This window comes from Sarcophilus harrisii, chromosome 4 (genome assembly GCF_902635505.1).
Source record: "Sarcophilus harrisii chromosome 4, mSarHar1.11, whole genome shotgun sequence".
Lineage (NCBI taxonomy): Eukaryota > Metazoa > Chordata > Mammalia > Dasyuromorphia > Dasyuridae > Sarcophilus > Sarcophilus harrisii.
This window is the reverse complement of record NC_045429.1, coordinates 345137483-345152949: the sequence shown is the minus strand read 5'-3', so window position 1 is coordinate 345152949 and position 15467 is coordinate 345137483. Positions and strand designations below refer to the sequence as shown.

Below are 15467 nucleotides of genomic sequence, written 5' to 3'. Positions count from 1 at the left end.
TAATAAAAAACCATGTCCAGTAGCTATCAATTCTTTTCTTGAGCAAACTGTTCATGCTATTGAACAGAGGTTCCTGACCTTTTTGATCTCATGAACCCCTGGGGCACATCCTGGGAAAGCATAGGGACTCCTTAGAATCATGTTGGAGTTTTTTAATTCAAAATTGAGGAAATGATAAATTTCAGTTTAGAGGTCAGTGAAAATAATTATTTTTCCCATCCAATTTCACAGACCTCCTGAAATCTTGCTAATTGGGTTTTACTTAGCTTAATATTAAAATCTTTTTAGTCTTAGAGTACATACCAACTCAATTTTAGGGGTAGCTGATCTAAAAGGACAAAATAACATTTTATTTTTACACAGACCTTTAATGTTCACGAGGCGTTTTACATATATTATCTCTCTTTTAAAAATTTTTTTTATTAAAACTTTTTATTTACAAAACATATGCATGGGCAATTTTTTAAACACTGACCCTTGCAAATTCTGTTCCAAATTTTCCTCTCCTTCCCCTCATCTTCTCCTCTAGATGACAGGTAGTCCATCATGTATTGGACATGTTAATTTAACATGTTAAATATGTTAAAATATACATATATTAACTCATTTAAATCACTGTAAATGATAGGGATCTCAAAAATTATCTAGTCCAGCCTTTCATCATACAGAAGGAAACTAAAGTTGAAAGAAATTTGAAAGTTGAAAGAAATTTAAACAAGATTATCAATACTGAATACTATGTAATTAACAATTGTGTCCGCCTACAATGAAGCATATTACTTAGCTCTTGATGGAAGTGATGGAAACAGAAGACCCTTTTCTGGACAGATCTGCTGCTGTTTTACTTGACCATATTTATTTGCTTCAATTTTTTAACTCTTGCTGTTGTTTAAGTTCAGAAATTTAAAAAAATGTTAAGGGATAGTTCAATGAGTAGAGAAGGAGAAAAGACATATTTGAAAATGAAGGGGACATAAAAACCAAAAGATATCAATAAAAATAGGATTAAAACACTTAAGCGTGCTCTCATCTTTTATATTCATAGAACTCTTTTTCTTCTCCTTTTTAGAGGCAATTGGGGTTAAGTGGCTTGCCCATGATCATACAGCCAGTAAGTGTTAAGTGTCTAAGGACTGATTTGAAGGGCTGGCACTCCATACACTGTGCCATCTAGCTTAAATTAGACATGCAAAAATCAAATATGTAACATTCCAGAGTATGGCTGAATCCCATAGTATTAGTATGTAATTGGAATTATTTAACAAAATAAATAAAAATGCAATATAAAAGAGATAATACAAAGTTTCCTAACTCAATATGTGGACCACAGGGATCCTTATGTTTGGTTTTGAGGTCCTCATTTCTATTTATGTTTGACACCACTGTGTTAAATGATGTATTTTCGGTGTCTTCCTGGGATCTACTATTCATGGGTTATACATTACAGTATACTTATATCTACCACATGCTTATCCTTTGCCTATTAGATTATCTAAAATTTTGCTCTTTGAAGTACTTTTCTTTGAAGCTCTTTGAAGATGGTAGTATTCCGTGATATGGTATCTCCAGAAAAATATCAGAGTTAAAAAGATGAGTTTTCTATTTAGTAGGAAATGGCTGAACAAATTACGGCACAAGAATGTAATGCAACATCATTACACAATGAGAAATGATATAAAAAGTACAGAGAAAAGAAATATTTATTTGGAGTCAGGAAGATCTGTACTGGGGAAGTGGAAAGAGGGGGAAAGAGAGAGAGAGAGAGAGAGAGAGAGACATGTAGATAAATAAGCCATCCTGTACCAAGATGGATGGAAAGAAGGAAAAAAAGAAAGGAAGGAAGACAGCAGATTTTCTGGAGTAGCCATTAACATCCTTTTGACTTTGGAGAACACTGAGATGTAATTAAGTCAGAACTCCCAGGTATATACTTCTTTTTCTGTCTTGTACTATTAAAATAAAATAAAGTAAAAATCCACAAGTATCAATGAAAAAGTGTCCTCAGGGAAAAACTCTTTCCCTTTTTTGTCCGTCCTTTCCTTCTCTTTCTTTTTTCTGTCTTATTCTCTCTCTTTCTTCCTTACCCCCATTACATTAAAAAAAAGCACTGAATAAAAATGTATTGAATAAGGGGATGAATCACAGAGCCATGGAAGTGTTGAATGATTTCCAAAATAAAAAAAATTAAAATGTAAAATATGTGGTAGTGTTATCATTATCATTTTATGAAATTGAAGTAAAAAAAAAAAAAACACAGTAGGTTGGATTCTTTGTATTTTTAGAAAAGTACTTCATTCATTTTCCATTTCATCCTACAACTGCTAAATAGAACTTTGATCTTTACTTCTTTTCTTACTAGGGTCTTAATATGAAATAAGAATGATGTATCTAAAGACCAGAAGTAATCACAGAATGAGGTGATTCCCAAGTGATAATGTCTACATTATAATTTTAGAGACAAATACAAAGAATGAAAAATTTCTAACCCAATGGTGATTTTTCTCCCAATTAATGGAAACTACCATAACTCTCATGTAAATGAGAAAAATTCCTTCATAAGTTGAACAAGTATAAAGTTTAAATTCATCTTTCATTCTTTTGGAATTCAACCCTACCTACAAATGTAAAAAGACAAATGGTCACTTATGAAAAGTGATAAACATTTTTAGAAATCTACATAATAATTATAATAAACATTTGTATAGTATTTACTATATGCCAGGCACTGTACTAACCAGTTTATGATTATTATTCCATCTGAATCTAAAAACAATTTTGGGAAAGATATGCTATTATTATCCCATTTTACAATTAAGGAAACTGAAGCAAACAGTGATTAAATTATTTCCTCAGGATCACATAGCTAATAAGTAACCAAAACTAGATTTAAGCACAGGTTTTCCTGACTTTGTCCAGTGCTCTATGCACAGGAACACCTACCTAACCCAAAAACTTAGCCAAAATACCTCACAAAATTTTCTTTCAGGCTGCAATTAGTAGACATTTTGGTGATAATTACAGTCCATTAACATTTAAAAAAATTTTTTTAGCCATGAATACTTTATAAACTATAATAATCCAATATTATGCAAACAGTCATTATTCAGATATAGGTAAATAATGTTGCAGTAGATAAGAAATTCTTCCTGTAGGGTTTTTCTTATTTTTTTTTATCTTAAGTGGCTGTTTTCATGAAGGTATTTCTTTCCTGAAGCCAAATGCCATTATAAAAATAGTTTTTAAAGGTAAATCTAACATATCTCACTAAAGTGACAAGTACTTTTACCATAGCAACCAGATCTTTATTTATAGGAGAATTTTCATTATCTGGTTTCAACATAGTTCATTGATTATTACAGCACACAGAGAAGATTATGGTCATACATATTTAAAAATTTTAACTACCTCTCCAGGGATATTTCTAATGTAAGTCATAATTTTACAGGGACTACCAAACAGCCCATTCATTTTGGTCATTTATTCAATAAAGGTAAATTAAAAAAAATATATACTGCACTTTTCTGGATAGTCTATGAAGTTACATTACATACCCCTTCCCATAGAAGTAGAATTGAAAAACAACAACAGGAAAAAAGAATTAAGTGGGCATTTACTTGGATTAGATACATCCGTGGGGCTGTTGTTTGGAGAAGTAATTGGAGATGGCTCTCTTTTCTTGAATCCGGTTTTTATCTATGAAAGAAAATGAGAAACATGAAATGACATTTTCTAAAGTAGGTCAAAGAACAAGTTAGGAGGACATGTTAACATTTAAAAAATATATAGCTAAAGAGAATGAAGCAATACTGAAAAATATGAGCCAAACCCCTAACATTTGGATATGTTTGTCTTCAGATAGATAACTATAAAGTAAAAGAAATTCAGAGTTAAAGGTAACAATTACTTTGAATCCTACTGTGTCCAAGGCCAATAAAATATAAGGCTTTATGCTGTTGCTTTCAAAGAGTAACAGAACCTAACATTAAAAAAAATGCCAGGGGCTAAAGAAGCTAGAAAATTTCATGTGCTATGTCTGAACAGCATGGACCTATGGCTTTATCTTTGAAAATTCTCATTCCGTTATCTAAAAGCCTACCTGTATTTTTTTAAAAAAATCTTTGTAGTGAACATAGGTTTCAAGTACAAATACTTTTCTTTGTTCCTTTCAACTGTCAGAGCTCTGTGGTAGGGAACTCTTGATATGTGGATTTGATCTGAAATTCTATCATTCTGCCCGAAATCTAATTTTGCAGAACCATATTCAAGGAAATAGGGTCTATATAGGAGAGAGCAATGACCAGACAGACACTAAAGAACAGCTTTGGTATACAGAAAAGAAGCTAAAAAATCAAAAGAGAGATTTGTCTAAAGTCATCTAAGGCATCAAAAGAAAGGATGATAAATTGATTCACCATTGGAGTTGTCAGAAACTCAATGTGATCTCTTGACCATATGTTGATGTGTTACCATTGGGTCATCTCGATGCTGTCTCAAAAATCACAGGGGCTCAGTCTATGGTACGTTGACAATGTAATGGACTGATGACCTCACCACTGTGGTTATTCCCTCTAGCAATACAAATACCAAGCCATTTGTGTCCTTTCATTCTTTTTTGTACATGGATTTCCTTGGATCTTTTAAAGATGACTCACCCAAAATACTGAAGGGGTTCCTCAAGATCTTTTTATATTTTGAGAATACCAATGGAAAAATTTGCAAAAGGTCTTCCCTAGAATACCTTCCCTATCATTCCCAAGTTATCAATGTCTTTCTTTTATGACTATCTCCTATTTCTGTTGTATCTTGCATTTAGTGTTGTCTGCATGTTATCAGTCATAAGGACATAAGTTCCATGAGAGAAGGGGCTACATTTTTTCTATTTTTTGTATTCCCTGTATTTAGAATGGTGTCTGGTTACATGGTAATCTCTTAATAAATGTTTATTGGCTTAACTTAATGAAGCTGAATATTGGGAGTGAAATACAAATAGAAACAGAAAAAATTTGTAAATTTACAAATGAAAACTCTTACCTGATTTTTTTTTAAAGACATTAAGGTGGTATCTACAGTAATGGGAGTGGATGACATCTTTTGATCAAAGTTTTCATGATGAGAAAGGACATTAAAAGATGTTGAAACCTGAGTCTCACATCCTTCCGTAGATGACAAGAGAGATGAACGTTGTGTAGTTTCTTGCTGATTTGAGCTAAGCTTTTGTCTTATGAACCCTATTTCCCAAGCAGATTCTGATCTAGAATTAGAGAGAAATCATTTTATAAATGTAAAAGGGCTTTTTAAATATTTGAAATAGAAAGCAATGGAATTTACAATAGAGATGTCAAATATGTGGTTCATGGCCTGAAGTGGATTAAAATGTATTTGGAAAATATTTAACAACAGAAATAAAGATAAAAAAGAACACAGATAATGTTAATATATGGTTTTTGAAGTAAATATGTGGCCCAATATATAATTTAGTGGTCCCATTTCTGTCTAATTTTGATACCACTATTATACATATTAGAGATTCTTATAGTATGAAGTATTTGACAAAAACTTTTTACAACTATTGCTTTTTAACATACACATTACGTAACACATATAATCTTTTAGGGTTAAGATAGTTACCTTAATTTTGCTCTTGTAATTATGCTTTTGGCTTCTTCAAATGAAACACCAATCAATGACTCCTTATTTATGTAGACGAGCTGATCCCCTGGCTTTAGCCTCCCATCCTAATAAATAAAAAACAAAACAAAACAAAAAACACCTTTTTTTATTAAGAAAATTTAAAAGAATTCACATTACTAAAAGCAAATAATAACAGTAGTATAGTAATACATGTTGTGCAAAGAGTGAATTTATAAAATTGGAGTTTGGTTTTTATGTAAGTGAAATGTTTCACTTTTACTTTATAAGTTTTAAATGATTTTTCTTAGACTAAATCATTGGCAATATATATGTAGAACTATGTCTATACATATGTATATTTGAACTAGTCTTTCCATTAAAAAAATAACTCATCTTAAGTTCTAAATCACATTTTCTAATTTTTTCCCCTCCAAAATAACGTTTTAGGTTTAGTTCTTACTCAGGAAGAATTTTTTTTAGAAGTTTTCAGTTGCATTTCAATTTGTCTCTAAGCAAGGAAAATTCACCTTTCTACTTGGGTCAATGATTCTACTTGAGTCAGTAACTATAAATTTTGAAGTGGAATCTTTAAAATGACATGTTAAAAAACCCTAAAGAAAACAAAAACAAAAAAATCCCCTACATTCTGCTTGGTCAAAAATATCCTACAAGTGTTTATTATAATTTTTTTTATGATGTTAATACTAGTAATGACCTGGTAATTTTCAAAATATGGGGACTTTTAGTGGTTTCCCTCCAATCATGCGGATTGCACTCATATGCCTTATACTCTTTTAAGTACTGCCTAAGGTTCAGGAAGGATATGTGTGCACATGGTCACAACTAGTGCAGGAGATGGGATTTCAAATCTACCTACCATACCGCCTCCTCCCCTAACCCCATATTTTTATTTAATTGTGTATGACAATTAAATCAACTTGCATAATATGGGGTGTCCCCAAAGTCTTACTGCGGTTTTAAGCTTTAAGAATTTAATAGCTATTAAATAATAATGATGGTGATGATGATGATGATAACTTTAAAAAGCTTAAAACTCTGCTAAGACTTTGGGAACATCCTGTATATTTAAATTTAGAAAATGAAATTATGTATAAAGAAAAGCTGATAATCTCCACTAAGCTCTCTTTTGATACCTCATTATAGCATGGAGTTGATTTGTGGGTTCTGAAAGCTGTGGGAATGGAAAGTGAGCCCTGGAAGAACCTATAAAGAGGATGGGGCTTTAAATTTGGGCTTGGTGACATAATATTAATTATTGAAGGACCAGTCAAAGATGCATTTCCAGACTGATGGCTTATCCCACAAAGACTAAGGATGTTATTGTATTTTTAAGAGGTTTTGGAAAATTTCAGAAGAGTTGATAAAATGAAAGATCATAGAGAAGCCAAGTTCTCCAAAAGATATTCCAGAAAAATGAGAAAATTGCTCTAGAAAGATTAATAAAGAAATCAGAACAGACTCAGAAGCACCATTGTTCACTCCAGAACCACACAAAAAAGATGGCCAAAAAAGGATTGGAGGCTAATAGAAGGGTCACAGAATCACCATAGCCAGATAGCATAATCCAGTAGGGAGAAATGCATCACTATCCTACTATACGCACTAACCCAAGCAACATTCAAACTCTGCTTGAAGACCAAAAATAAGGGGGAAGCTACCACCCATGAGGCAGTCCATTCTAATTTTGGATAGCTCGAATTTTTAGAAGACTTTTCCAAATTTGCCCTTTTTTGAAACTTCTATACACTTGCTCCTATTCCTTTTTGAAGCCAAAAACAGTAAATCTAATCCTTCACCTACACATTGGTCCTCCAGATACTTGAATACAAACACCATCTCTCTCCTGACTATCCTCTTCTCCAGGTTAAACATTCATAATTCCTACTACCAGAGGAACTTAAAATCAGGAGTGTATAAACTTTGGGGTTTTCCTGGCAAGGATATTGGAATGATTTGCCATTTCCTTTGACTTATTTTGCAGATGAGGAAACTGAGGCAAATAAGTTTAAGTGACTTAAAGGTCACACAGCTAGTTTCTTAGGCTGGACTAGAACTCAGGTCTTCTTGACTCCAGGTCTAGTATTCTAACCACTGTGCCACTTACCTGCTTTCCTTAGTCCAGAGTTGCCTTAACTTTTGTAGGCTATTGCCTCATGCTGCTGACTATTATTGAGCTTACAATTCACCAAAATCCCCAATTCTTTTTAGCTATTTAACAAAGCCTCTTTCTTATATTGAGCTTGTGAAACTGATTCTGGAGATCCGAATTTAAGACTTTATATTTATCCCCATGAAATTTCATCCAGTTAGATTCAATCCAGTGCACTAGCTGTCAAAATATTTTTAGCTCTTGACTCTGTTGACCAGTGTCTTAGTTATTCCCCCTCTCCCTATTTTGAGTCATTGGCAAATCATAAGCTTTCATTCTAATTACTTTATTGAAGTCATGGAAAAAATGGTTAAACAGTGTAAGACTAATAAGCATGGATCCAGAGAATTCTACTGGATACTTCCTGCCCAGTTGACAATAAACCATGATTACTAGTTGAGTCTAAACTGTGTTGTTTTAATCCATGGAACTCTCTTTTCCACAAGAATAGTATAAAATAGATGTCCAATGTTAAATTCAAAGCAAAAAAGCAAATTAGAAAGGTGGAGTACACACTAACAACAATCATATGAGTGAGATGAATAGACAAATGTGAAAGTAAAACTGGAAAGAGAATTCTCATGGGAACTAAAATGAACTGATTTGAAAACATATTTTAATTATTAATTAATTTAATTGGGGCAGCTAGTTGGTGTAGTAGATGGAGCACTAGCCCTGAAGTCAGGAGGACTGGAATTCAAATCTGGTCTCAGACACTTAACACTTCCTAGCTGTGTGGGCCTTGGCAAGTCACTTAATCCCAAATGCCTCAGGGGGGAAAAAAAAAAAAATATATATATATATATATATATATATATATATATGGATTAATTAATTTAATTTTGATATATACAAATATTAATCAAGCTTAAGTGCTTGTAATAATATTTTATGGAATTTCTATTAAAACATTTATTTTTAAATAAGTAATACAAATATAGAGACATGAGAGGAACTGTAGTATGTTTGTATTGTTGAGTTGTTTCAAATGTGCTCAAAACGTTTTGGAAAAGATACAAGAGTGGTTTGTCATTTCCTCCTCTAGCTCACTTGACAGATGAAGGGAACTGAGGCAAACAGGGTTATGTGACTTGCCTAGGGTCACACAGATAGTAAATGTCTGAGGTTGAATTGGAACTCAGGACTTCCTAAATCTAGGCCACAGCTCTTTATCCATTGCAGCACCTTCTGGTATGGTATAGTGGATAGTTATTTGGCCTAAAATTCAGGGAAGACCTTCTTTGGTTCAAGTCTTGATTATGACACATAATGATGTGTGATTCTAGAAAAATCATTTAATCTCTGTGTTCTGGGTATTCTCTAAAACTATGAATTGCAACTGAATTTCTGTATCTACATTGGTAACAGGGGTAAGGGCATATATGTGAATATACAGGTATATTCATGAGTATCTAAAGGATATTAGCAATAAGGCATAGTAGAAAAAAAGCCAGTCTTAGAGTCAGCAAGACCTCTGTGCCCTGCCTATATTTTTTTTGTTTGTTTTGTTTTTTTTCTGAGGCAATTAGTGGTGCTCTATCCATTGTGCCACCTAGCTGCCCCTGCCCTGCCTATGTTACCTTGCTAAGTCACTTCATCTTTCAGTGACCCAGTCAAAATTTTAAGACCATTAGATGAAAGAAGGTGTGTTTTCATAAGGAAATCTTCAAACCAAGGAAATCACAGGCCCAGATTTAAGCAAACAAAAACAATATAAACTGAACTCATCCGAGAATATGCCTATACCTTGCTAATCTTGATATCAATTGATCAATCAATCAACATGTACTAAGTCTCTACTAAAGATATAAAAAAGCAAAAGCAAAAGCTCCTCTCTTCAAGGAACATATAGCCTAATGGGGAAGACAACATAATTAATATTATATATTAAATATAAATAAATAAATATAAAGCAAGCAATAAGCAGGATAAAAAGGAAATAATTTAGAGGAAAGCCACTAGAATTAAGAGGGATTAGAAAAAAAGGTCTTATAGAATTTTAGTTGGGACTTAAAGGAAGAATGGAACAGGGAGACAGTTAAAGGCATGGGGGATAGCCAGAGAAAATACCTGGATCCAAGAAGTGAAGCATCTTCTTTGGGGAACAGCAAGGAGGTCTGTGTTACTGGATCAAAGAATATGTATTAGAGAGTAAGATGTAAGAAGGGTAGAAATGTAGGAGGGAAATAGGTAATAAAGGGCTTTAGATGTCAAATAAAGCATTTTGTATTTGCTCTTGGAGTTAAAGAAAGTCATCAGAGTTTACTGAGTAGGAGGCAGATATAGTCAGACCTGAACTTTAACGGAAGTTGGCTGAAAAAGGATGGATAACAATCACCACAATAATAGATAATTTTCATCTAGCATCTCCTATGTGCTTTGTGATAGGTGCTTTATAAATATAAAATGTCATTTGAGACTAACAATATCCTTGAGAGATAGGTGCTATTATTATTCTCATTTTATAGATGAAGAAACCTAAGTGAACAGAAATTAAGTTACTTGCCCAAGATTATACAGCTAGTAAGTATTTGCGGCAAGATTTGAAATCAGACCTAGCCTAACTCCAAGCCCAGGACTCTTATCCACTGTATTGCTCTCACTGACTGCAGTGGAGAAAGACTTGAGGCAGGGTGATCACCAGCAAATTATTTCAATAGTCCAGGGGGGAGGTGATGAGGGTCTCATTATCCTAAAGAGGTGAGGAAGAGTAAGGAATCAATGATGTCGTAGGTTGTGATCCAGAGGCATCAGGAGGCTGACGTGGCCCTTGTCAGTAATAGAGAAGGTAGGGTGGGGAGGTGTGAAGAGGGTGACAGTTAGGATCTGGGGGGGAAGATAATATGTTTTTTGTACATGCTTAGGCTAAGGACTCTACTGGATATTCAGTTCAAGATGTTTGAAAAACAGCTGGAAATATAACTTTTTAAAAAGGTGAGCAGAAATGTTGGAGCAGAATAGGCAGATTTGAGAATCATCAGCATGGAAATAGTGACTAAATCCATGGGAACAGATGACATCACTAAGTTGCCATTAGTCCTTTTTTTTTAAAGAGGATTAATGACATTACAGGGTAATGTCTTAAGTTATGCATGAAATGAATTTAAGAGAAGTGGAGTTACACAAAGTAATCAGTCTCACTTGCTCTTCCAGAATCATCAAAGTCTAATGACAATACAAAAAATCCAGTGACAAAAAAAAAAAAAAAAAAAAAAAAATGGCAGGGGATGGCCTGGGATGCAGCGGATGACCTTGGTGTTCCCCAAGAATTTCATAACACTGCCTTGATTGACACTGGAACAAATTGTTCTCAGCTACCCATTCCACTAAAGGAAGTCTTCACATCCTTTAAGTGGGCATGTTCTTCACTTACTAATGGGTCTGGGGTCTGTCAGTTACTCTGATTTTTATTTTATTATTTTATTTTAAAAATATTCATTCATTTGTTTATTTGTCTGCTAATTTACTCATTTGAGCTTTTTATTTTCAAAACAGATACATGGATCCTTGCAAAACCTTATGTTCCAAAATTTCCCCCTCTTCCCTCCACCCCTTCCTCTAGATGACAAGTAATCCAAAATTCAATCTGATTTTTTAAAACCACCTTCCAAGACAATTTACAAGGATGCTTCACATCCTAGACAATTTACACATGTTACAGCTTCTTGGAGCCACAGTTAAGAGTTAGGTGAGAGGTAGACACCAAAGGTGAATGAGCAGCCCTGAAAAGGGATCGGCAAGCCCTCACACCAGAGACTGTAATTCTCACTGAACACCCATGTACTCCAAAGATCACCGGGAAAAGAGAAGAGGACCCAGGACAGAACCCTTAGGGAAATCCATGGTTACAAGGAGTGTTCTGGAAAAGAATACAGCAAAGGAGACAAAGAAGGAACAGTCAGACAGGAAGGAGAAAAAGTAGGAGAGAGTAGTGTCCATTACTGGTCATTTAGATTTGTACGCATCTACAATGATAATGTCTCTGAATACAGATTGTAACAAATACATTTTACTTTATGATTCTTTAAAAATGAGGCAAAGTATTCTAATGAAGCCTATTTGAATATCCATCCGGCAAATTCAGCAATTTTTTCTTATTAAATACCTACCAGGAAAAAGCCTTTAGGTTGGATGCCTGAGGGTACCAAGACATAAAAGAATAAAATTCCTACCTTACAACTTAGAGGAGAACATATATAATATACTTACATAAGCATAATTGAAAACAGAAGATTCAAAGTATGGCTAAAAAAATTAGAAGTTGAAAATATCACTTTTCATCAGGGATGAATTAAGAAATGACCTATCTGATCAAAATTATTATATACCAGTGATCATAACTCATTCAACCAGTATTTAAAAATCTATTGTACTGGGTTTTTTGGGCACTGTTTTTAAAGTGACTATGAGCTAATTCAATAAGTGTCTTTATGAAAAAATTTAATAGTTTCTCAATTTTTAACCCAATAAAAGTGCTTTAAAACTTTTAATTGAATCAACCAAGTTAAAGCCAATTAATATGTTGATTGTAATTTTAAAGGTAACTTAAATGCTAATTATAATGTTGTAAAGTCCCACATTAACATTGTTTTTTAACTTCTGTAGTTTGGAATGGATTTGGTTCTAGTTAGAATTTTCTTAGTTAAGATCAACAACATGGGCCCACTTACATAACAAATTTCTGCAATGACTTATGTACATGCTTGTGATTTGTGCATGAAAATACATAAGATGGATAGTTTTTGAAAAATGCAGGGGATTTGCAGCAAGCAATGTTAACTAGCCCTCCTACACAACAACTGTACCATGACAACTGATTTCAAAATAATGCCCCTGAAGTACAGTAATAGCCCAAAAGAGCCGCCTGAATAAATTTAAGAAAAGTTAGATAGCAATTTCCTCATAGAATCTTAGAACTGAAAATTATTCTAGGGGTAAACTAGTAGTAATCTCTCATCTGATGTGAAAAAAAAATTAGTGAAATAGTTAAGTCCCAAGAAGATTTACATGATTTGTCACTTAATTTGTCAACTAGTTAACTTTCATATGGCTATTGATGGTTTGTATTTTTTTTTCCTTTGAAAATTACCTGTTTATATCACATTTAACTATTTATCAGTTGGGGAATGGCACTTATTCTTATAAATTTGAATGGTTCCTTACATCTTAGAAATGAGATTTTTTTCTATAGAAATCTGTTGCAAAGATCCCCCTCCCCCCCAAAAAAAAATTAATCAAATTAATCATTTCCTTCTAACTGGAGCTGAATTGATTTTGTTTATATTAGAAATGCTAAAAAAATTTACATCATCAAAACTGTTTATCTTCTATGATCATCTCTATCCCCTGTTTCTATACTTTTCTCTCTATAAATCTGAATGATAATTTCTTCCTTGCTTCTCTAATCCATTTATGATGAAACACTTTATATTTAAGTCATATACACAATAAATCTTGTTACAAGGTATGAAAGGTTGGTCTATATTTAATTTCTTTCTTTTATTAAGTGAGGAAAAAAAAACTTCAATATGTATTCAGAGTCCATCAATTTTTTTTTCTGGTTATGCATAGCATTTTCCTTCATGAGTCCTTTGTCCTTGTCTTGGATCATTGTGTTGCTGAGAAGAGCTGGGTCAATCATAGCTGAACATTACACAATGCCAATGATACGTGTACAATGTTTTCCTGGTTCTGCTCATTTCATTTAGTATCAATTATATAAGTCTTTCTGGATTTTTTTGCCTGCATGCTCATCATTTCTTATTGCATAGTAGTATTCCATTGTAGTATAGTGGTTATATACCACTGTTTGGCATTCCACAATTGATGGACATCCCCTCAGTGTCTATCATTTTGCTACCATAAATAAAGACTTTGTCAATATTTTTGCACATGTAGGTCTTTTCCCCTTTTTTATGATCTCTTTGGGATACAGATCTAGTAGTGATATTGACGGGTTAAAGAGCTTTCATAGTTTGATTGCCCTTTGGTCAAAGTTCCAAATTGTTCTTCAAGGACAGTTGAATCAGTTTACAGTCCCACCAAGAGTGCATTAATGTCCCAATTTTCCCACATCCTCTCCAACACTTATCAATTTCCTTTTTTGTCATATTGAATAATCTGATACAGTGTGAGGTGTATCACAGAGTTGTTTTAATTTGCATTTCTCTAATCAAAAGTGATTTAGAGCACATTCTTCATATGCCTAGATAAATTTGATTTCTTCAATTGAAAACTGCCTGTTCACTTGCTTTGACCATTTATTAATTGGGGAATGGCTTGTAGTCTTAGAAATTTGACTCCATTTTGTATATATTTGAGACATGAGGCATTTATCAAAGATATTTGCTATAAAGATTGCTTCCCGACTTTCTGTTTTCCTTGTAATCTTGATTGCATTGGTTTTATTTATACAAAAGATTTTTAATTTAATATAATCAAAATAGTCTATTTTTGCATTTTCATCTTCTTTATCTCATTTAGCCATAAATTTTTCCCCTTTCCATAGATCTGACAGGTAGGTTATTCCTTGCTTTTCTAATTTGCTTATGGTAAATAATAATCTACCTCCTTTCTTTCTTGTTTATTTTTGGTTGAATTTAATCAGGTTCTGAGAAGAGACATCCCCTTCTCCTTTAAGAATCTGGATGCTATATCACTTGCTATAAACATGTTTAGTTTTTTTTTTTTTTTCACCCAAAGCATAATAGATCCTACCCCAGCCCCTTACCTTTACTCTATGTCTGCATGTCTGCTTCTTTTTTTATAAACAACATATTGTAGGATTTTGGTTTTTGATCCACTTCTGCTATCCATTTCCATTTAGTATATCTAGTTTCTATCAGACTACTTTCTAATTTTTCTAGTAGATTTGGTGAGCAGTTAAGTTTTTATCCCCATTGCTGGAGTCTTTTACCAACTCTAGATTACTGTGCTTATTTGCTTCTCCATATTTTGTAACTCATCTATTCCACTAATTAAGCTCTATTTCTTGGCTAACAAAAATATTTTTTATGATTATTCCTTTGTGGTCTAGGTTGTGATCTAGTAGGGTTTCCTTCCTTTCCAGTTTTATTCATTAGTTTTCTTGAGATGCTTGACATTTGTTTCTCCAGATGAATATCATTAGTACTTTTTCTAGTTCTATAAAATAATCCTTTGGTTCACATAGCATTGAATAAATTAATTTAGGTATAATTGTTATTTTTTTTTATTAAATTGGTCAGCCTATCCACAAGAAATTAATATCTTTTCAATTATCTAGGTTTATCTTTATTTCTGTAGAGTATCTTTTAGTTGTATTCATATAGATCCTGTATATGATTTGCCAGGTAGATTCTCAAGTATTTTATGTATTCAGTAGTTATTTTAAATGGAATTGCTTTTTCTATTTCTTCTTGGTGCTGGTAACTGATGTGAAATTATTTTATAACTAGAAACTTTGCTGAAATTATTGTTTTAATTAAGTTTTTAGTTGTTTTTCTACGGTTCTCTCAGTAAACCACAGCATCTGCAAATAGTAAGCATTTTATTTCTTCTTTGCCTGCTCTTATTTCCCAATTTCTTTTTCTTTTTTTATTGCTGTATTTTTACAATACTATTTGAAATAGTGATGACAATAGACATCTTTACAATATCCTGGTCATATAGAAAAAATCTTTTTTGG

General features: G+C 32.9%; 1 protein-coding gene across 3 annotated transcripts in view; it reads right to left on the bottom strand.

Annotated features, from left to right (window-relative positions):
* STXBP4 (syntaxin binding protein 4) overlaps positions 1-15467 on the bottom strand; it is a 217665-nt gene that overhangs the window by 167385 nt on the left and 34813 nt on the right. For all 3 annotated transcript variants that reach the window (XM_031966434.1, XM_031966436.1, XM_031966435.1), the window contains exons 4-6: positions 5629-5735; positions 5032-5251; positions 3615-3693 (exon numbers count right to left, since the gene is read on the bottom strand). In XM_031966434.1, coding sequence (XP_031822294.1) covers positions 3615-3693; positions 5032-5251; positions 5629-5735 — 406 coding nt within the window. The remainder of the gene's footprint in view (positions 1-3614; positions 3694-5031; positions 5252-5628; positions 5736-15467) is intronic.